Source organism: Barbus barbus (assembly GCF_936440315.1).
Source record: "Barbus barbus genome assembly, chromosome: 3".
Classification (NCBI taxonomy): Eukaryota; Metazoa; Chordata; class Actinopteri; order Cypriniformes; family Cyprinidae; genus Barbus; species Barbus barbus.
Window position 1 is genome coordinate 26,001,346 of NC_136731.1, and position 24,027 is coordinate 26,025,372.

The 24,027-nt window shown below is 40.7% G+C and overlaps 1 protein-coding gene across 1 annotated transcript in view; it reads left to right on the forward strand.

Annotated features, from left to right (window-relative positions):
* Window positions 1–817: 817 nt before the first annotated feature.
* The window catches only part of LOC306853616 (voltage-dependent T-type calcium channel subunit alpha-1H-like), a gene marked incomplete at both ends in the record, with an annotated part of 121,476 nt that continues 98,266 nt past the window's right edge, over window positions 818–24,027 (forward strand). Inside the window, one exon of the mRNA XM_079391153.1 lies at window positions 818–1,128. Within this exon, the coding sequence (XP_079247279.1) occupies window positions 818–1,128 (311 nt within the window). The remainder of the gene's footprint in view (window positions 1,129–24,027) is intronic.

Consider the following 24,027-nt stretch of genomic DNA (forward strand, 5'->3'; position numbering starts at 1 on the left):
ATGATGATGAAGCTTGATATTGATCTATCTGATGCATCTGACAAGCGCTTATCTCTTCACTGTACAAAACCGTGACAACCAACTATCCGTCATTTAATACATCCTATGGCAAGCCGATTTAACATTTAACCCTATACACTGATATTTTATTAGAACTTGATTAAATATATTGGTTTTTAATTGCTAGTGTTTTTTTACTAGTCACTATTTGACTAATAATTATTCATTTGATGCTATACTTATTTTTTAAAATACTAGTAGGCTACTCATTTCAATAGTGACAAACTGTTCAAATGGTCACTATATATAGTTCTGCTAAAACATTTTTAATTGAACTGTAACATAACCATTTATGATAGTGTTTCAGGTAATAGTATAGAATAAATTTGTGTTAGTAAAGCTGGAACAAACTCAGAGTAGTAACTAATGACTACAAATGTGTACTAGTACCTAATAGAAGTAAAATGCTGTACCTGCAACAACGAGTATACATACTAGTTATGAATAGTTGACATCTATAACTATAGAGCTCTCTAGAATTCAGTGGCAACCATTTGTTACCATTGTACAGAGAAACAGTTACTTATTACTGTTAGATACTGAGATAGTGACACTAGCAAATGAAAAACTCCTATTTTTTAACTGAATAGCTAATAGTCGCTGCTCTAATAAGTACCCATGTCTAATGAATAGTTAATACTGAAATTAATGAAGTTACTGTTAGATCATTACTAGTATTCCAAAATAAATACTGGGAACATAAAAACAGATGCATTTGTTTTGTTAACTGTAGGATACCATTGTCAGACGCTTTATCATGACTGATGGCGAGGGGAGAGAACACTTTCATTACTTGGAGAGAGGAGAGGTAAGAGTTCCCATTTCAGCCCTGTACCGGGCACCCGGTCCCAGTGAGGAAATCGGAGATGACGAGGAAAAGAGCAGCACATGGATCCCCGTCCATGAGAGCTCTCAGGCACAGGGGTCCGGGGCCCGGGACCCCACTCCGGATTTGGTCTCAGATGAGGAGGAGCAGCCCCCCTACCCGGCACTCGCACCCGTGGTGTTCTTCTGCATCAAACAGACCACTCGTCCACGGAGCTGGTGTCTCAGGATGGTTTGCAACCCATATCCTTTAAATAATGTTCCATCTACTAGTTAGAAGTGAAGTATGTGGTTTTTGAAGAGTACGCCGACGACTGCAGCATTAATCATGCATAATAATCGATCAGTTCCTATTTTGTTTTTCTTGGACCTGACAGGACTTCGGTATCAATTAAGATCTGTAGGTGTATGCTGAATGGCTGGCTGGTTGCCGTGGCAGCTTGCAGCTTCCTGCGTGTATTTTGACAGGAAACTTCAGCAAATAAGAGCTGATCTCGTTCTCCCACCGGTGTGGCTTCCCAAAGATGCGTCCTTTTGGCAGTGTTGCAATTAAGAGCACTATTTTATAAATAGCTTCATTAGCTGTAGGGGCGGCTCAAGCTCTGCTGAAGTGATGCACAAAATGCAGCCTAGCACTTTGTAGATATTACTTTATGATCTAGATTATATACAGTGCTTATGATTTCTAGTTTTTAGTGATGAATTGGACTTGCTGGCCTCATTTGTGCACTGCACTTCCTTCCATTTTGTGGTTTGCTTTTTGCTGCTTAGCCATAATGCAAATTACATTTGGGTTGTAATTGTTTTCATATTACATTTGTGATGGCCACATTGTGGTCTGAAGTGCATTATGTATTTCATCAGTTTTTGACTGACAGCTGTAAAGTAAGCGAATAGACCCATGATTAGTGTAGATATACACTTAATGTCACGTGGTTCTGCTACAGAAAGCACTCTGTGGTATATTTGGAGGATATGGAAAACCTCACTGCAATTAGTATTATTTCCGAGATTGTTTTGCGAACTACTTAGTGTTGTGTGCAAATGCATTTTCTGTTGAAATCTTCTTTATGTGAATTGTTTACATTTTTCATGGTGGGGCACTTTGCATATAATGCATATAAATGGCAGCTTCCGTTGCTCAAATGTCTGTTGGATTATTATAATCACCATTAGGATCTATGCACCAAGCATGCAGTTCTGTGTGCAACATTACAGAAATGACAATGTGCCTCACTGCATCATTCCACTGATTATTTAGACAAATGTACTGAACAACAGAAACTGAAATGTTGAGAGCATCAGCCATTTGTCACCCCCCATCAAGGCACAAAAGGAAATTTCAATTTTTAAAACACCTGGTTATTTGTTTTGTTATTCATATGTTTGGGCCATTTATATTCTTCTGTCTTTTGATCTCTCTTCTGCTTTACTGAGCTTTCTAACCAAAAATGTGAGTTTTTTCATGTGGCTGTTTTTGGGTCAGTTTAATACGCTAGCATTAGTGTAGCAGTGCAGAATGAAGGCTGCAAATAAGCATGCTTGTCAGATGAAAGTATGTATCATCTTTATTTTGATTAGTCATACATGAGCTTTCCCGCCCTCAAACACGTGTTGCGAGGCCATAACACTTATTTATTGAGGTGATGATTAATTGGTATTCTGACATATTGTAGACATCAATGGCATAACTGGGGATGTGTGTGTGTCATTTTTTGAAATTGATGCCAACTCTTCTCCATAAAATTGGTTTGAAATATTACATTAAATAAACATGATTCCACTTACTTATATTATCATTATTGCCTAGTTTTTTTTTTTTTTTGTAAAATGGCAGCCTGAACGTTATAGAGCTAGTTAATAGAGCTTCTCTCAAAACACACAATTGAATTTGCAATCCTGTTTGCAGGGGCACTTTAAGCAGGAAGGTATAAATGTGTTTTTGTGAATTCAGATATAGATCATGTGTGCAATGTTCATGTTGCCATGTGAGTATCCTGTTGAGATGTACACCTGGACCACAATGACAACATTCAGTCTGTTCAGAGCAGGCATGTTGCCATGTGCGTGTGCATGGCTGCATCCAAAGTCACATACTCTTGAGTAGGCACTTTTTTTAATTTCTGAAAATATGTTCTGTATAGTATGAATGTGTGTAGCACGAATGCAGTCCAGACATACTGCATCAGTCATGTGATCTACCAGTGCCAGTTGCATCACATCACTGGGATAGTAAAGTGTCCATCAGAATCTTACAGGAACTAGTAAGTTATATACAGGTACTTTTCACCCACTGTTTTATGAATACTGTGAATTCGGACATACTGCTCTTTTCACATTGTTTTATCACCTACTATATAGTAGGGAAGTATGCAATTTCAGGTGGGGAATGTATTAAATGGATAGTTCACTCAAAAATCTAAATTCTGTCATGTTGTTCTAAATCTGTATGGCTTTCTTCCTTTTGTGGAACACAAAGATTTTTTGAATAATGCTTTCACTATTTTATACAATAAAAAGTCAATGGGGTCCAAAACAATACTACTTTTACTTTTTTTGGCAACATGAGGGTTGTAAATTATATCACAATTTTCATTATTGAATAAACTGTATTTGAAACCCCACTCAGGGCACAACACAGACAGGAGCAAATGCACTTATAGCTTCATAAGCCTACAGTACGTTCTGATTTAGGATGGTCATATTGTATCTCCATTGTGTTTAAAGGATGAAATCAGAGTGGACGTTTGGAGATCTAATGCTGTTTTGGTTGAAGACATCAGAGTCTGATGGGAACCGGTGCTTGTGTAACCGCTAGTCTTTGAATGTAGCTATAGGAAAGGAAGCTGAATGATTTATTGGTCTAGGGCATATGGAGAAGAGAAGTCAGTCACAGCCAAAGCATGCTGATTAGAAGAGCGTTTGAGGATTAATATCAGTTCAGCTGGATTTCTGTATATCCTTAGGCCTGTGGCTCGCAGAGTGTTTAGCGCAATGGTGTGGAACTAACAAGGCCCGTACAAATCTGCTGTCGACGTCTTCTCACTGAAGCGATAAAGGCATGGACGTCTGTGCCTTTAAAGGACAGCCTGTACACACAATGCAAATTTATGGACTGTTTTGGATCTGCAGCACACGCGAGCTTCATGGATCAGGTCACGAATGTAAACACTGATGCAAGTTTAAATTTTCATACTGATCCTCAGGGGTGGTAAAAGCTCTGGATGGCATTTTTATGACGCAGTGTGTTTGCGTCTAGATAATGATAATGGGTCTCAGGCTTAACAATGACAGAACAACACTTATTCGTGCCAAAGTCACTGAGGGGCAATGATCTGGATGTGTAGTCCAAGATTACAAATGATACAGCAGGTGGCAGCCTGTTCCCCAAAAGCAATTTGGACTGGTTTCACATTTTGGGGTTAGGATGGCCGTTACTGTAGCTACAGGCTGCTTTGAAAATGCTGCTCTCGAGTGATTTAAAGCTTCTTATTTAAAAACAGAGAAAGAGTATGTAAGAAAACGTATCTTAGCAACAGTTTTCTGTATTGATATGTGTGCATAATTTTAATCAAAGTAAAATGCAGAACTGCTGTAATCAGAGCTAATCAGTGCTCATCAATTTCATCAACAAAGACAAAGATGCATGATAATAATTAAAGATGTTAATTGTACTGTATTGATGATGAAAATATGGTGAGAAAGAAAAAAATAAGATATTAGCAATGCATTAGCAGTTAAAAAACTGAATCGCTTTGCTAACTAGTTAGCACACTCAGACACATTCCTGTAAGAGATTAATCAGCTATATTTGCACAGACAATGAACCAAATGGAGTCACAACCTTTGCTAGTCTCGCGTAGCCAGACCTTCAGACTGACGGCTGAAGGTCTGGAATAGATGTCCGTTTTCATTGGCCAAGGCCCACCCATGAGGCCGTTTGACCGACATGTCAAACAACCAATCACAGTTCGTTTCGTTTAGCGTCAAGTTTCAGGGCGTGGAAATGTCGTCACATTAACAGACCGGTGTGTGAAACTCTCAGATGTATTTTAAAGATTCTATGCCGCGAACTTTAAATATTTCACATACTTTTGAAAATCCAGTTTAGCCAACGGTCCGTGGGCATGAAGTCTCAGGCTGAGACTAAGCCTTTGCTAACAAAGATGTTAGCGGTTATGCTAACATGACTAGCACCCGATTATCACATCACATAATTAATAATCAAGAGCCAAGTTAATGTTTTATTATGCCTGCAACTTTTCTTTCCTCTGTCCATTATCAAATATGAAAATCCTGTTGACAATGAAAGCAGATTTGAGTATTTATTAGCCTAAAGTTCAGCTGTTAATCTGCTTCCTTATACCGTTACGAAAATGAACCATGGTTTTATACAACAAATAAAGCCGAAAAACGATGGTTACTATAGTTAAACCATGGAAACCACAAATTAATTGCGGTTTTGCTACACTAACATTTAACCGTGGTATTTGCAGTAAAACTGTGTCTATACAAATAGTAATCAATACACCAAAAAAAAACTTTTTGGTTTATGTTGTAGATATTTTATATATTGATTTATATACTTAAAAATTTGGTGCATTTCACTGAACTAAATAACCAGATAGCAATTTTTCTGCCATTCATCTAAAGTAAATTAATCCCTGCTATGACTAGCACCTACTTAACCTGCTTTTTATCATGGCATCTATCACATAATTAATTCATTAGCAAAGCATGGCCTATATGTTTTTGTTTTGTAATATTTTTCCTTGTTTCTTGTTTCTCTGCCTCTGGTTAAATTTCTGTTGACTATGAAAAGAGATTTATGTATTTAAAAGCTTTAAATCAACCTGTGCATTCAGTTCTTATATTATGTTTGTTTATGGATATTGTAAAATCTTTTGTGTATAGGATGTGAACTGAATAACCATCTAGCAAAAAGGTTCACTTCAATGGCATTTTTCTAAAGTAGATCAGTTCCTATTATGACTAGCATCTCCTTACCTGCTTTTTAGCAAATCAAGAAGCATATCACATCACATAATTAATATTTTTGAGTCAAGCATATAGATTTTAATATAACCTCTTGATTAAGAATATGCAAATCCTAATGACTAGGAAAAACCGTCTGAGTATTTAATAGCCTGCTGCATATTTTATTAATATATTTATGAGTGAGCTTGTAGCACTGAGACCAACAGGTCCCACAACAAGACCTCTACTCATTCCTCTCTACTCATTCACTCAACGTATATACTACATGTCATAAGCTCCAAGGTGTTGTTGATCTCAGCGGGTTATTGATTTGGTCATGTAAGTTGTGGTGCAATAGACTCGTGTGATTTATTCTCAACAGACTGTTATAAACAAAAGGCAGAGAAGCAAAGGGCATAATTGAAAAACTAAGTGGCAATTGATTTTGAAGGCTGCCATGGATGGGTCCCTCTGGTGAACCTCAAATCCACCTGGCTCTGTGAAGTGTTTATATGAGGTGAGAACTGAAAGGATGATATTTGAGTGGCTGGTGGGAGGTGGCTGTTTAGGTCGCAATGGACCTCCCTGGGGAGCGGCGGCCAGCTGGGACCTGCACCATTTGAGGGGGACGGATATATTCCAGGCTCATGAAAGAGCCAACGGTGCCATGGAAAAATTTCCCATCTGTGGAAACGAAAGCAAGTCTTAAAAAGCAAGCTAAACCATGCTTTTCTCAACAGTACTCCTTTTTATTATCTGACGGGCCGTGTCTGTATTTGAGTTTCTATAAGTCTCACTTATAATGCCAGTTGTGACAGGAGCCACTTCTGAAGCATTCGTTCCCAAATCCCAGCATGCTGTCGAGCCGGGTTCCTCTCTGACAGAAATGTTTCACTATTGTGTTGATTCAGCTGCCATCTCACACTTTGAATGTAGACCACACACAAATGACAGTGTGTTAAAAGCTGCAGATCAGGTGTTGATGCGAGTTTGAAATGTACATTGAGAGTGACAATTGGACACAAACAGGGCAAGGCTCAATTGATTGAAAATGACAATGAAGCATTGTTTTATTTTTTTGGTTCAGCAGATGTTAAATGCACTTGAGAGTAAATTTTGATGTGAATTGAGTTTTGTTGTTACATAGTCATCCTTCTCCTTTTGTTTGTCTTGGGATTTCTGTGTGGATAATGAATAATGCCCTTTTTATTCAAGAGATCTCTTTAAGAGACTTGACTTCTAAATATGCAGTCTTATGGTGTTAAGCTTATGAAAATAATATGAATTTTTAAAGATGTCTCTGTAAGTTTTGGAGTCGCTTTGTGCGGCATTAAATCTATTGCCAGAGATATCAGAGTTCAAACAGGATGAAAAGTAGCGCATGCTGATCTTTCTTGTTGTGATGAAAAATCTGTGCATCTGATATCATTTTATTTGGCCTTATCCAGAAATTAAATAGTTAACGATTACTGCACTGCTTATATGGGAAGGAATGATTTGCTTGGGTGTGCAACATATTGGTCTCCTTCAGTTTTGCACTTTAGCATATTTCTCTTATTTGCATCAAAATTCAACCTCATGTTGTTCCAAATCTATATGAATTTCTTTCTTATATCAAACATAAAAGAAGATATTTTAAAAAAAAAATCAGTCAGTGAAAGTCACCTAGTAAAAAAGTAATATTTTTAAAATAATTTTATTTAAAGTATAGGTATAATTTATAATCTATAAACAAAGCATAATCTATTAACATATTTACTGACATATCGCGCAATACTTATATAAAAATTATAATTTGGAGTACTACTTTTGCACAATGCACATTTCATAATATTAAGCCTAAAATGTGTTTTAATGTCGCTATTGATGAGGACCGTATAGTGATGAGGTATCTTTAATAGTGATTCAAAGTATCTTTGAATAATATCGGTCTTTAAATGCAAGATATTTATTTTTCACTAGGGTCAAAAGAGTCCCCATGTTATTTTGGACCCCACTGGCTTTCATTGTATGGATGAAAACAATTGAAACATTCCTCAAAATATTTTACCTTGGAACAACATGAGGGTGAGCAAATGTCAGAATGTTTATTTTTTGGGGTGAAATGTGACCCTGGACCACAAAACAAACCTAACAAACCATAAATCACTGGAAAGCTTTCATTACATTTACATTTACATTTAGTCATTTGGCAGACGCTTTTATCCAAAGCTACTTACAATTGGGGAATACAAAAAGCGATTCATCTTTAAGAGGCAATCAGACAGAGGAGGTGCTCGTAACACCAAGTCTCAGTCATTGTTCAAATAAGTACAAACTAGTAAGGGAGGGAGAGAAAGAGAGGGAAAGAGTGAGTTTTTTTTTTTGAGTTTAGGATGAAGTCAAGTATTGCCGAAAGAGATGAGTTTTCAGTTGTTGCTTGAAGATTGACAGGGATCCAGCATTCCGGATAGGGGTGGGAAGATTATTCCACCAGCCAGGAATGGTGAACGAGAATGTTCTAGAGAGTGATTTTGAGCCTCTCTGTGATGGTACCACAAGGTGTCGCTCACTATCAGATCTCAGACTTCTGGAGGGGATGTAGGTTCGTAATAGTGAGTGGAAGTAGGAGGGTGCTGAGCCTGTGGTCGTTCTGTATGCAAGCATCAGTGTCTTGAACTTGATGCGAGCTGCCACTGGTAGCCAGTGCAAGGAGATGAAGAGGTGTAACATGCGCTCTTTTGGGCTCTTTCAGATGATATATAAATCTCAATTTAAAACAATTGACTGGTTTTGTGGTCCATGGTCACAAATATCCTTTTAAAATAAGTCATAGGGTGAAAAGAAGTGCATTTTCTTACTCAGTTAAGAAAAGGCCCAGTGATTTCATAGTCAGATAGAAACTATGAATAATGTTCTTTGCTGGGCACCGTTCCCCACATCTTCACACCTGACTCAACCGATCTCGCTGTTTTATGTAAGCTACAGCTCCTGCTTGGCTGTCAATCATGTGAGTTTGTGCACCGCATTCTTTGTACGATGAAAGCAGAAACCGATGAATAATTAAAAACTGCATTGCAAAAACTGGTGCTAACGGCAAGGTCTTTGTCCGCCACACTGAGGTTGTCATGGCAATGTGAACCGTTAGTTTATATGGGGCTTATGAGCCATGTTCTCAGCACAGCAGCCTATTTTGCCGCATGACAGAAAGACAATGTCTGTTCTGTATTTAGATCTATTTTCAAACAGAGCTTTTATGGGATGACACATTGATACGTGAAATTCAGGGCATCCCATTACAGCGAAAACTTTCCGATTGTGTACATGCGCAGTATTTGCACTGGAAATTAATTATTAGGTAGTTTCATAAAAGGTAAGTTGGGAGGGGCATGTGGGCGGCACTTTGGGCTTTCACTGCAGTATAGTATGAGGGGATTTCTCTGAGGAGAAGCACTTACTAGGAACTACCTGGTTGCCAGGCAACAGACGAGCGCATGCCTCACACTTCAAGAGAAAGTACAGCACCCCTTCATCCCAAAAGCATGGGCTTTGCTGAGTCAATATTATACATTATTAATGACCTGGGTTATGAGATGGCGTGGAGAGGGGGCAAAGGGGAATTGGGGTGGGAGAGGAAAAGATGGAAAATGAAAATTCCATTTGGACCAATTTATACGCTCTGTGTTCATTTGTGTCGGTCAAGCAAACAATAAACTGCATCTGAAGTCTTTAGGGCTCCCAAAAGGTCTCTGGGGTCATGTTCTGTACCTCAGTTTAATCATTGATGTGATAATGTGCTGTTATCAGAAATTAGACTTATCTCTTTTTCAGCAGCCTTGATTTCAGATGTATTGTTCCCCATTCGTTTTCTCCATAGGGATGTCAGGTAATTTCTTAATAAAGAGTTTAAGTCATGCATCAAATCAACCAATTCTGAAATGGATAACATTACAACTGTTGAATCAGAGCAAAAAGGCAAAGTTGCAAGAGTGCATTCTTAATACCTTTTATGAAGGAATGATCTAGGTATCCCATGAAGCATTGGAAATAAAGCATTTGTTTCAAGAACAACTGTACAAAACAATATATTTGAAATATACTGCAAACTATAAAAATATATACAACTATAAGTAGTTTAACCTCAATTACATTTGGAGGACATTGCTAAGCTGTTTTGGTGTAGTTATTGTTTTGTTTTGTGTTTAGTACTTTACTGGACAGTTGGTAATTAGTGTGATTTGACATGACTTTTACAGAAGCAAATATCATCAATTAATCTCTGAGCTGATAGTAGGCCTGTCTTGAAAGGTTAATACATTATCTTAAAAAAAAATATTTCTCTACACTTGTAAAAATAAAGGTTCTTTTTTGGAATCTTTGATTCCACGAAGAACCTTTAACATCTGTCGAAACTCTCCATTCTACAAAGGTTCTTTATGATGGAAAACATTATTAAAATGTTCTTCAAAAAAGTGGTTATTTTAAGGACTGTTTACTGCTTTTTGGGGGAACCCAAATGGTTCTTATGGCATTGCTGCAAAAACGTTTTGGATCCTTTATTTTTTAAAGTTTATAGTGAAATCCAATGGGACTTATGTTGACTCTTGAACTTGACTGTTACGCTCTACAGTCAGACCTTCAGCAGTGTGACATGTTGATAGCTCAGAGTTTATAGATAACGAGGCTAACAAAATCTGAGTTAGTAACCAAGTTGCAGGTTCAAACCACAAATTAAGTGGCCATTGAGCTAGAAAACCAATTTTGACCTTGAGCAATGCACTTGACCCAAGGGTACTCCAGGGAGAAAGTCTCTACATTGCTTGATTAAATCTTGAAAAGTAATTCCAGTAATCCTAGTCCTGTTGTAGTAAATATAATTCAATTTTTTTCTTGAAGTTTTATGTTCGTTCCAAAGTGTTGTTTTAATGCAACATGTAATTGCTTTTGACCTTGTAAATTAGCATGCTGCTTCAGTGAAGCAAATCCAACATTTAGCCAGAGATTTGTGTAGTTTGGCTCACCAGATATGAAATATAATGCAGCACTTATGCAGGGTAAGCATCCCCACAGAGAGACTTGTAATGGCTGGCATTTTGTGGTAACACGATGGTGTTTAAATTGCCATTTAAAAGCACATTAGCTAATGTCAATGATGTAATGAAAAAAATGTTGGTACTCATTAGCCTTCCCACTAGGCCAGATGGAGCTTTATTATTACTGTATAAAAGAGCTCACACTTGCCAGCTCGGTCTAACATGATCCACTTGTATATGATAAAAAGCTTTTTGAAATGGCCCAAAACAACCAGCGTTTGTACAATAAATGGCTTATTTTAGCTGAAGTGGCTTCTAAGTTGCAGTCGTCTTATCTGTAGAAGCGCTTGAGAGAACTGTGCTAATGTTTCAAGTAGCCATGAGGTACAGCTACATGCCACAGAGCATATATTAGCTTATCTGACAGGACGCCTACGCTTATGCCCTGATCTTGTTTGTTCCATTTCATGGCACTGAAGTTAGTGCAGTGCTAACACTTCCTGTCTTGACCGTGTGCCGCCAATCTCTTTGTTTAGCACAGAGAGAGACGGCCAAAGTTAATGATCCGTCATTATATGCAACAAGGAAAACTTGACTATTTCTATCTGACCTCCATGGCCATATGTCTCTGCTTGTTATGCTCTAAAGATATCAGATATTACTACCTTGTATTGTAAAGTAGTGTTAAAAATGAAGTTGTTCATGGAACTTAAATTAAAGCAACAATTTGCATGGATTTATGGAAACACAAGAAAAAAAAAAAACATGCTTTGGTAAATCATAACTATGACAAGTCGAAGTTGAAATAAAAAGTAAAAATTAGAAAGTTGAAATTATGACATACTAAGTCACGATAATGAGATAAAAACGATAAAATTATGACGTCAAATATCACATACTAAGTTATAATTGAGAATAAGTCAAAATTATGAAAGTAATTTAAGTCCATAAGTTACATTTTTATGTAACAATTATGACTTTTTATGTCAGTTTCAACGTTTTATATGACTTAGTATGCCATAATTTACTTTATATGTCATTTTGTTTTATAAAATGTATCATTTATTAATAAATAATACATTAATAATTTGTTGGATTATGTGGTGGAAATGGTTACGGATGAGGACATAGACAGAAGGAAGGTTCAGGTTCGTTTATTGATCACCAATAGAGTACTGGGGACATGGCAGGTGAGTACTGAACGGAGCAGATCTTGAACGGAATGGGTATAATCTTGTGTCTTATCCTTTGCAGGAGCAGCGGCGAACACGGAGAGAGACAGCTGGTACACACACCGCCAACCAGGAGCTGATTCTCAGGAACACGGGAGCTTGCTTGGAACTGGATCCTAGAGGTACAGAATGCAGGTAAGGCGCGAAGCAGGTAAGTAATACAATCACAACTAATACTAAGGCTTGTGGAAGCTTTAGCAGTCCTCCTTTGATGAACGAGATCGGACGTCGAGTGTTGGACGGTGTGTGGCTTTATGGGGAGCGGTGACGAGGAGCGTGGGGACTCGGGAGGCCATGGCGGGACAGGGGACTCGGGAGGCCATGGCAGATCAGAGAGCTTGGATGGCCATGGCGGATCAGGGAGCTTGGATGGCCATGGCGGATCAGGGAGCTTGGATGGCCATGGCGGATCAGGGAGCTTGGATGGCCATGGCTATATAGCCCCCCCCAAAAAAAACTATTTGTTGGGGAAGTTCCCTGTGGGACGCTCTGAAGGAGCGGACTCTCGGGGGAGCTCGGACAACGCGGACTCTCAGGCTCGGCACTCCTGGCCGTGGCTTGAGAACTGGACTCTCGGGGTTCGGGACCGGCGCTCCTGGCCGTGGGCTGAGAACTGAATTCGGGATCGGCGCTCCTGGCCGTGGCTTGAGAACTGGATTCTCGGGGTTCGGGATCGGCGCTCCTGGCCGTGGCTTGAGAACTGGATTCTCGGGGTTCGGGATCGGCGCTCCTGGCCGTGGGCTGAGAAGTGAATTCTCGGGGTTCGGGATCGGCACTCCTGGCCGTGGCTTGAGAACTGGATTCTCGGGGTTCGGGCTCGGCACTCTGGCCGTGGCTTGAGAACTGGACTCTCGGGATTCGGGGGTCGGCACTCCTGGCCGTAGTCTGGGAACTGGATTCGGGGTCGGCACTCCTGGCCATGTTCTGAGAACTGGATTCTCGGGGTTCGGGATCGGCACTCCTGGCCGTGGTCTGAGAACTGGATTCTCGGGGTTTGGGATCAGCACTCCTGGCCATGGTCTCAGAACTGGATTCTCGGGATTCGGGAACTGCGAATTCTCTGGGGCACTTGGGAAGCATGGATTCACATGTCGCGGGCAGCGGAATCTTCATCGCCGCGGGTGGTAGCTGGACGGCAGGAACCTCTCCTACAGTAAAAGATGAACCCGCGAGGTGAAGTACATAATCCAGGTATTGTTGTAGGGAGCCCGGGGTAGTGGCAGGTGGCGCTCGGAGGAACAGGTAGTTATACAGACCGCCCCAGAAGACGGTCTTAAATGTCCCATCCGTCCACGATACGTAGTGGGAGAGCCAGAGGAAGTCCTCTACATAACCTTTAATGGGGCGGCCATCCTGAGACATCTGGAGCAGTTCATCCTCGGGAGATTGGTAAGTGCAGTCCATTATTCGGTGTTGGTCCGATCTTCTGTTACGGATGAGGACATAGACAGAAGGAAGGTTCAGGTTCGTTTATTGATTACCAATAGAGTACTGGGGACATGGCAGGTGAGTACTGAACCGAGCAGATCTTGAACGGAATGAATGGCTATAAACTTGTCTTATCCTTTGCAGGAGCAGCAGCGAACACGGAGAGAGACACACACCGCCAAACAGGAGCTGATTCTCAGGAACACGGGAGCTGGCTTGGAACTGGATCCTAGAGGTACAGAATGCAGGTAAGACGCGAAGCAGGTAAGTAATACAATCACAACTAATACTAAGGCTTGTGGAAGCTTTAGCAGTCCTCCTTTGATGAACGAGATCGGACGACGAGTGTTGGACGGTGTGTGGCTTTATGGGGAGCGGTGACGAGGAGCGTGACGAGGAGCAGGTGAGTGTAATCAAAACACAGGTGAGGGTGATCGCTGTGATAGTGTGCTGGCAGATCTGTGACAGAAATGGGCTTCCATACTTTTTTGAGTTCATTTTTTAACAACAATAATTGTTTTTGCTAAACAATAATTTGCTAAACAATCATTTAGATTAAGATAACAACTATTTAGATTAACAAATATTTAAATAGATTTAGATTTAAGTAATTCCAGTTGTGTCAATGTAAAGTCCTTAGCAAATAGTTCCCTTTATTTACATGATTTTAAATTGAATAAATTTATTTGATATTAAATTTGAATAAAATCCAAACTACATTAAATATTTTTTCAACATTATATACGGGATCTCAGACTCAAGTTTTATTGGGTAGAGCCTCTAGATTATATGAGTTACACGTGGCACCACAGCAGTGGACGTTTGTTAACATGATTATGAGGGCAGAAAAGAAATACCCTGTGAAGCCATGTCACAATTCATCTTAGCAGTGCGAGTAACAGAAATGTCCTATGGCAGTGAGAGCTATTTTAATACAGCTGTCATAGTTGCTCATATTTAATGATGTGCTTGCTGTGCCTCCCTGTGCTTTACCTTATTATTAGCAGAACTATCTCTATCTGAGTCTTCTGCACCTCCGTATGCCACAGACAAATTAGAGCGTATGACCTTACCATTATGTATAAATAGCATATTTGGCCTATTCATAATCACAGGTTAATGACGAATGGGAGATACTTTAGAGATTTATAGAGGTTAACTTTAAAATCAAGACTCTGAGAGGGCACACAGGTGGATGGTCCTTAGCACCCTTACAGTATTAGATGGCCCTATAGCGTTACTCACCCGGTTTACAACGAGACCACCCGGGGGGCTACAGAAAACACAGATAAACGGCTCAGGCTGCTTGTTTTGCAGTTGCTCGGCATCAAGGCTGTATTTACACACGTGTGTTTGTTGTTTTTCATTCAGTGCAGCTGGATGTTTGCATGACAGTCAGAATTCAATTCCTAATTAGGTAAATTATAAAGTAAAAAAAAAAAGTAAAGTCGTGACGTATTGTCAAGTATGGTGACCCATACTCGAAATTGGTGCTCTGCGTTTAACCCATCCAAGTGCACACACACAGCAGTGAGTAGTGAACAAATCCACACACACACCGTGAACACACACCCGGAGCAGTGGGCAGCCAATGCTGCGGCGCCCGGGGAGCAGTTGTGGGTTCGGTGCCTTGCTCAAGGGCACCTCAGTCGTGGTATTGAGGGTGGAGAGAGCGCTGGACATTCACTCCCCCCACCTACAATTCCTGCCGGCCGGAGACTCGAACCCGCAACCTTTTGATTACGAGTCCGACTCTCTAACCATTAGGCCACGACTTCCCAAAGAAGAGCGTGCTAGCGTGTTCTAAATGTAAAATGCCAAGGTATCAGAAAATAACTCTTCCCTTGCTCTAAACGCCACATTCCTTTGTCTGTGCTGAGTATAGTGTTACTGTTTGTAAGAATTCCTCCCCCAAGCAGACTGTCCAAATACAACGGCCTGCACTAACAGACCTGCGCCAGGAAGGAAGGACGAGGGGTTTCCATGAAGCTCTGCATACATGCGACTTTCACACAGCTGCTGAAATATGACATGCCCTCATGTGTTGTTTATGATTCTCGATTTAAGCCCACCTTATTCACTTACCTTTCAAGAGCTCTCTCAAATTTAGAGTGTATGTCATGTTCAGTTTAGACTTATATAATTGAGAGGAGTCATCTGAGGGCCAGCGCTCGAAACTTGTGAAACTCCATGAGAGAAGACAGAGGAACATTCCCACTGTGTTTATATCCTGTGAAGTACAGATTGTTAATCCTCGCTGTGAAGTATCTCTCCGTTAGGGCCAAATGTTTATGTATTTGTATTGTTTTACATGGACGACTGTGAAAAAGGCATTGACGGATTAGATTGTGTGCTGGGAGGGTTTGCGAAAAGTGACAATTAGGACTGAGATTTATCTTTACGTTCTGTTGAGTAGCCGTTCTCCACAGTTTGATTACTTTGTAATTGAATCCTTTAAAAATAAAGAAGCTTGAATGATTGTTCAGTGATGGCTGGATTGTAGCCCAGACGGGTCCCTGATAGTCCTGGATTGCTTTGAATGCGCTCTTTATGAATTCTTCCTGATACTCCTGTCATTAAAGGAATCTTGGCAACAGACACACTTTCAGGGTGAAGGGGAAAATAGTGTTAGAGACATGTGCAGATGGCTTCAGCAGGTCAGCCTTTGTGAAAACAGATGTTTATCAGGTACAGACTTTCCTTGTTGGCTAAAAAGCCAAGTTGGATGATAAAAGCTTGATTACTGTAGTTTTTTTTCTCTTTTTAACATAGGCATAGAGCAAGATGTAAAAGGAAAGATTTAGTCATATATATATATATATATATATATAGATAGATAGATAGATAGATAGATAGATAGATAGATAGATTAGGGGTGTAACAGTACACGTATTCGTACAGAACTGTTTCGGTATGGGTCTTTTGGTTTGGTACTGTGGCAGGGTGGAAGGAACACGCGACAAGCAAAGCTTAGGTGAAGGTTCCGGAGGGTGGATTTTATTAACAACAGTGCAAATACGTGGGCGGTGATGGCAGTCTTCTGTGTGGCGGTGCTCTCAAACGTGTCCAGGTGTGGGTGAGTCCGTGCGGTGCCCGTGGCGGTGCAGATCGTCACACCCCCCCCCAACGTTGTCCTGGCCTGGCAGAATAATATGGTGTTAGTAGGGGTGATATCAGGGGTGGGTGGGGAGTGACCCCCGACAGACCTGCAAAAGCTGACCAGATCCGGGAGAGGCCGTCCGCATTGGAGTTGGTTGCTCCAGCCCGATGTCGCACTTCCAATTGGAAGTTCTGGAGCGCGAGGAACCACCGCGTCACCCTGGCTGCGTGGTCTGTAACGAGGGTGAACTTCCGGCCCAAGAGATAGTAGCGCAGCTCCAGGACTGCCCACTTGATGGCCAGAGCTTCCTTCTCGACGGTGGCGTAGTTCCTTTCGGCCCCAGGGCTGGCGCGCAAACAACTGCTCGAATGGGGTGAAGCCAGTTGACGCCTGAGGAACCTCCCGTATCCCGAACAGCACGTAGGGGAGCATGAGATCCCAGTCCCGCTTGTCCTCGGCTACTACTCGCCGCAGCATTTGTTTGAGGGTTTGGTTGAAGCGTTCTACAAGGCCGTCGGTCTGGGGATGGTACACGGAGGTCCTCAGTTGCTTCACCTTGAGGAGAGAGAACAGGTCAGCCATTAGCCGGGACATGAAGGGAGTCCCCTGGTCGGTCAGTACCTCTTTGGGGATGCCGACCCGGCTAAAGAGCAGGAAGAGCTCACGGGCGATGCCCTTGGCGGTGGCCTTCCGGAGGGGCACTGCTTCGGGGTACCGGGTGGCGTAATCCACAATCACGAGGATGTGTTCGTGGCCCCGGGCAGACTTAGGCAACGGCCCCACTAGGTCCATCCTGATGCGCTCGAAGGGCACCTCAATGATGGGCAGAGGGATCAGCGGGCTGGGGGGAGGCTTCCGCGGAGACGTTCTTTGGCAGGTCGGACAGGCCTGGCAGAACCGCTTGACCTCGGCCTCCATCCCCGGCCAGTGGAAGCGGTCACGTATTCGCTGGGTGGTGTTATCAGCCCCAAGGTGTCCCGCTAGGGGGTGCGAGTTGGCCAACTCTAGCACCATTTCTGTCTTCGTCCGGGGCACCACCAACAAAAAAAAATTCTCCCCCCTTCGCTGCGCGACACAGTAGAGCAGGCCATTTCGGACGATGAAATGCGGGAGAGGATGGGGGCCCGGTTGAGTCTCCTTACCGTCTACCACGCGCACTTGGGCCCAGCAGTGCTTCAGCCGATTGTCCTCGCGCTGTTCCTTGGCGAATGACCCACCCTCGACCACCTGCTGAAACAGATCTTGTATATGTATAATGTATATGTACAGGTCCTTCTCAAAAAATTAGCATATTGTGATAAAGTTCATTATTTTCTGTAATGTACTGATAAACATTAGACTTTCATATATTTTAGATTAATTACACACAACTGAAGTAGTTCAAGCCTTTTATTGTTTTAATATTGATGATTTTGGCATACAGCTCATGAAAACCCAAAATTCCTATCTCAAAAAATTAGCATATTTCATCCGACCAATAAAAGAAAAGTGTTTTTAATACAAAAAAAGTCAACCTTCAAATAATTATGTTCAGTTATGCACTCAATACTTGGTCGGGAATCCTTTTGCAGAAATGACTGCTTCAATGCGGCGTGGCATGGAGGCAATCAGCCTGTGGCACTGCTGAGGTGTTATGGAGGCCCAGGATGCTTCGATAGCGGCCTTAAGCTCATCCAGAGTGTTGGGTCTTGCGTCTCTCAACTTTCTCTTCACAATATCCCACAGATTCTCTATGGGGTTCAGGTCAGGAGAGTTGGCAGGCCAATTGAGCACAGTAATACCATGGTCAGTAAACCATTTACCAGTGGTTTTGGCACTGTGAGCAGGTGCCAGGTCGTGCTGAAAAATGAAATCTTCATCTCCATAAAGCTTTTCAGCAGATGGAAGCATGAAGTGCTCCAAAATCTCCTGATAGCTAGCTGCATTGACCCTGCCCTTGATAAAACACAGTGGACCAACACCAGCAGCTGACATGGCACCCCAGACCATCACTGACTGTGGGTACTTGACACTGGACTTCAGGCATTTTGGCATTTCCCTCTCCCCAGTCTTCCTCCAGACTCTGGCACCTTGATTTCCGAATGACATGCAAAATTTTCTTTCATCCGAAAAAAGTACTTTGGACCACTGAGCAACAGTCCAGTGCTGCTTCTCTGTAGCCCAGGTCAGGCGCTTCTGCCGCTGTTTCTGGTTCAAAAGTGGCTTGACCTGGGGAATGCGGCACCTGTAGCCCATTTCCTGCACACGCCTGTACACGGTGGCTCTGCATGTTTCTACTCCAGACTCAGTCCACTGCTTCCGCAGGTCCCCCAAGGTCTGGAATCGGTCCTTCTCCACAATCTTCCTCAGGGTCCGGTCACCTCTTCTCGTTGTGCTGCGTTTTCTGCCACACTTTTTCCTTCCCACAGACTTCCCACTGAGGTGCCTTGATACAGCACTCTGGGAACAGCCTATTCGTTCAGAAATTTCTTTCTGTGTCTTACCCTCTTGCTTGACGGTGTCAATGATGGCCTTCTGGACAACAGTCAGGTCGGCAGTCTTACCCATGATTGCGGTTTTGAGTAATGAACCAGGCTGGGAGTTTTTAAAAGCCTCAGGAATGTTTTGCAGGTGTTTAGAGTTAATTAGTTGATTCAGATGATTAGGTTAATAGCTCGTTTAGAGAACCTTTTCATGATATGCTAATTTTTTGAGATAGGAATTTTGGGTTTTCATGAGCTGTATGCCAAAATCATCAATATTAAAACAATAAAAGGCTTGAACTACTTCAGTTGTGTGTAATGAATCTAAAATATATGAAAGTCTAATGTTTATCAGTACATTACAGAAAATAATGAACTTTATCACAATATGCTAATTTTTTGAGAAGGACCTGTATATACTGGCTTACTCACCTAGACTATTTGGAATTCATTGCCCTTCCTCGTTGTCCTTCTCAGGGTCTGGTGTCTAATGCCTGCAATGTGTTAAATTTGGCTTCAGTAACTAAAACTGAGTGACTCACCAGTTTTCAGTAAGTTTATGAGCACAAAATACAATATTCATAAATTGTAGAAAAGGGTAACATGTACATTTCACAGAGAGATGGTGACATGCTCATTTCTAGGACATAAAATAATATATAAAATAAAAAATAATGCAAAATACATTTTTACATCATCTTGGTCTTTTTTTTTTTTAAGTCTCTTTCAAAGCTGCATTTGGTGAAATATTTGTACAATATTTTAAAATAAGTGTTTTCTATTTTTTTAAATGGAATTTTTTAAAATACAGCATTTATTTAAAATAGAAACCCTTTGCAACATTTTGAATGTTTTAAACTCTAAAAAGGCTGGGTTAAATACAACCCAGTGCTATATAAATATATAAAGGGTTGTTAAACTGTTGCTGAAAGGTGTGGCAAAAAGTTCATTTTGGACCCTGTAGAGATATTAGATGCTTTTGAAAAATTGACAGTATTAGGATAGAAATACAAGGAGGATATGAAACAGTGTGGAGTCAAGAGGGAACAGAATCAGAAAATGTCTAAAGCTGGACTCAAACTTTTATCACCCATATGAGCACCATGGCTCAATGTGTTATACTTACTGCTTGGCTGTTTCTACAACAAAGACGCTGTTTTGTGGATGCTGCTGCCTTTATCTTAAAATACTCCAAATAGTGCCTATCGCTCTGAAGAAGAATCTAGTCTATTCTGGGATGACCTGTGCCTTTAGACACAGAGCAATGAGCCGCTTCTCCACAGAAAGCACTTCCTGTTCTTCCAGGTATTAAAAAATGCTGGCATTATTGAGATCCCAATTCTGCCATATAAGGTTTGGTAAGTAATGGAACATAGACGGCTTCCAAAACGCTCACAGTACAACCTTGGGATGCGTGATCATGGAAATTCCCTATGGAGACGGAGTAGAATGCTTTAATCCGTGTTCCATCCCAAGCATGATGTGCAGTACTCTGCTCTGTGTCAGCTCTCATATCTCAAACGCTGCCTCAGTTATGATAAGATATACATACCTGTTAGAAACAGCTGTAACTGTGTCAACGCTACATGGTGGTCACTTGTGTCGTCCTAAGATGACTATGTTTTATCGTGGATGTATTTCTGTGTCTTTGTGTTGACATTGTCGACCTGTAATGGTTATGGAAGTGTTGTTGGGGGTAGAAAGGTGCACTTACGGAGCACCGAAATGAACAAAGGAATGGCTGGAAACCCCTAGATACTCCTCATTTAATATTTAATATATAATATAATATTATAACATTTATTAATATTAATATTATAACATTTTATTATAATATAATAACATTTAATATATATAATAATGTGCAGCGCAGTGAAACCATTTCTCCTGCCGAGGAAATGTAATTAAGAGGCCAGACTCCGCTGCTAAGACTTCTCACTCACTCACAGCTCTATTTCATGCTCAGGTAGTCAAAAGCATTTGTTTTCTGATGGTTAGGGCCAGTTGGGTAATGAATACATCACATCATTTCCACTCTTGGCGCTGTTTAAGAGGTGCTGTTTATGTTTATGTTGTTGTAATTATCCAGAGGACACAATAAGTTAAATGAAGTACATAAGTTTGTTGTAACTTCCCTTGCTCGGAGGGTAATTTGACTTTGGTAGTGTATGCATCATTACATGTTACAATGGCTTGGAAGACTCTGTGAGAACACTTGGAATGCCTACGTGAATATTTTTTTATGAAATATGGCATGAAAGTCCTTTAATTTTGTGTGCCACTCAACACAATGTCAGAGGGCCCTTCTGCTCACTACTTCCTGCTGTGCTTTAAAGGGCTTGAGAGGAGTACTCTGTAGGGATTCTCATTTGTCGTTTTCCTCTCATTTTTGTTGTCCATCGAGGCGTGGAGTGGAGTGGAGTGAAATCACAGGCTGCTCGTAATTTGAGTGTCTTTACTCTCTAAGGACATTAAAGTTGAAGAGTTTTATGAACAGTCACATCCTGAGAACAATCTGCTCAAGCCCATATTTAGGCACTAGAATAAAACCACAAAATTGTGTAACGGGAATTTATTACACCACAAAAATCCTGTTCTTTATCCTACTTCTGTGCTGTATTCTTGCAGTAAAAAAAAAGTTATCCATAAAACAAGATTAAATTTTACTTGAGATTTCCACAGAACAAAATTGCATAAGATATTAAAACTTATTTTTGGAGAACTTGCTTTTTTTCACCTTATGCACACTAAATGTGATTTTACTTGTTTTCTAACAACTATTTTACAGTAATGAATTCTTGTTTTTTATTTATTGTTTTTTATTTTATTTTATTTATTTTTTAGATGGTATAGTAAAGATAATACATGTTATACTTTTGGAGCATTTTAATTGTCCCCTTGAAGTCCAATAAGTACACTAATCATGTTAAGCCAAGTTCACACTACACGACTTTACACGTCGGCAGATCGCTTTGCTGTTCAGACTACATGACTTGATTGTCTTTAAGTGGTTGTAGTGTTCACACTGCATGACTCTATGTAAATGATCTGCAACCAGGGGTTACACACTACACGAGCTGCCAAGGTAACGGTAATAAGCTAAGGTACTCCTTTAAAGTACTTGTTTTGCATACCTGTATGCATGGATGCAAGGCTTAAGTTAAAATACTGAGTGAGAAATAATAAAATAATATGTTAAAACGTGTGCTCTTATCATTCTGTGGACAAAATCCTGTGAACTTCGCCCCGAATGTGAGCTTTATATGCACATGTGTGCTCATGTGTTCTTAACCTTGCGTCGTTTCATGCCATTTTCCCTCTCATTAAATGGCAGGTCCTCTACTGCAAAAAGATGGTCACTGCGACACTGTAAAGTGATGAAAATATGACGCCATGTGCTTTTTAAAACTATTTTTATAGGTTTCACGTTATATTGTTGGCTCGGAAAATATGTAAATGCGCATGCCCAGTAGCCGCAGCTGTATCCCTATAGCCTTTAACCACAAATCAGACAGAAGAGTAGATGAACTTTTTTGGACTTAAATTTGAAAAATGGTGTGTTCCGCGGTTGAAATAAAACACTTTCTGATGTTTATTCATGTTCATTTTGTGATTTAAGTAAATATGAAAAGAAGATCGGTTCACGTGTTTGAACTGAGGCAATACAGTGATCTGTCACGACGCATTGAAGAGCCACAAAACGGTATTTATTGTTTGAATTTCTTTAAAAATAAGTCACTTTAAAAGCTGAGAGTCCTGAGATCTTGTTTCATATCAGAAGTAACCTGCTCTGTCTTCTCTGTTGGTGTGTTGTTAGTTTCCTCTTTGCTTGCAATGTGTTTTTCACTGCGTGAGGTGAGAGCGACATTGTTTGTCGGTCATGGCAACACTAACTAGGGCGGGCGGGTTTTGTAAAAGTTCAGTTGGAACGGTAGCCTTGGTCTTTCATTGGCTGTAGCTCGCCACGACACCTGACACCACGTGATGTCGAGTCAGCCAACCGGTCCAGATATTTGAGACAATTGAATTTAAAATCCTGTAGTGTGAACGAGACTTTAGTTAAAATAACCTTTAAGACTCCTATTTGCAAATTATTTCTGTTTTGATTATCTGACAAAGCAAAACCATTTACATATAGGAACCTGTTTTTATGACACCTGTTTCAAGACACGCTGTCTTGATTACTAAGTTGATTTATATTTTATTATTGAATAAAAATTATATTATATATGTTGAATATACATTACCATAGTGGATTGGTGTGCTACAAAACACACAACGAAGGAGTATAATCCAAAAGAGTTCTTTAATAATCCACAGGAGAAGACAAGCACAACCAAACACAAGTCAAATCAATAGCAGACAAAGGCACAGAGGAAAACATAGGGCAACAAACTAGGCAGAAGAACAGAAACAGAAAACTAAACCAAAACAGAACATAAACGTGACACATAGCTATTGTAACGGAGTGACAGAAGCGTGAGGCGTGCGGATCCATCTGCGAAGCTTTATTAAAAGGCATAGTCATAAACAAGCATTGGTATTCCTTAGACAAGCGTGGGTCTTCGATCGGCAAACAGTATCCAACAGGGCAAGGCAAAGAGAGATAATCCAGGTGCACAAGTAATAATCCAGGCAGGGGCAAACACAATCCGAAACAGCAGGGCAAAGGGTTAAACCAAGATACACAGGCTAGAATCAAAACAGGCAAGGCAAGACAATGACTATGAAAACTACAAAAGGCTCCGTAAGGTAGCTATCAGCTAGGGTAGCGATACAAGTATAAGTGCATACAATACTCGGTGATGACAGAGAGAAAGTCCAATGCTTATAAAAGTGTCTGTTGAGATCAGCTGTGTAATCAGTGCAATGTGTGATCGGTGACAGCTGTGATCAGTGCAGTGGATGATGGGAAATGCAGTCCAGGGGTG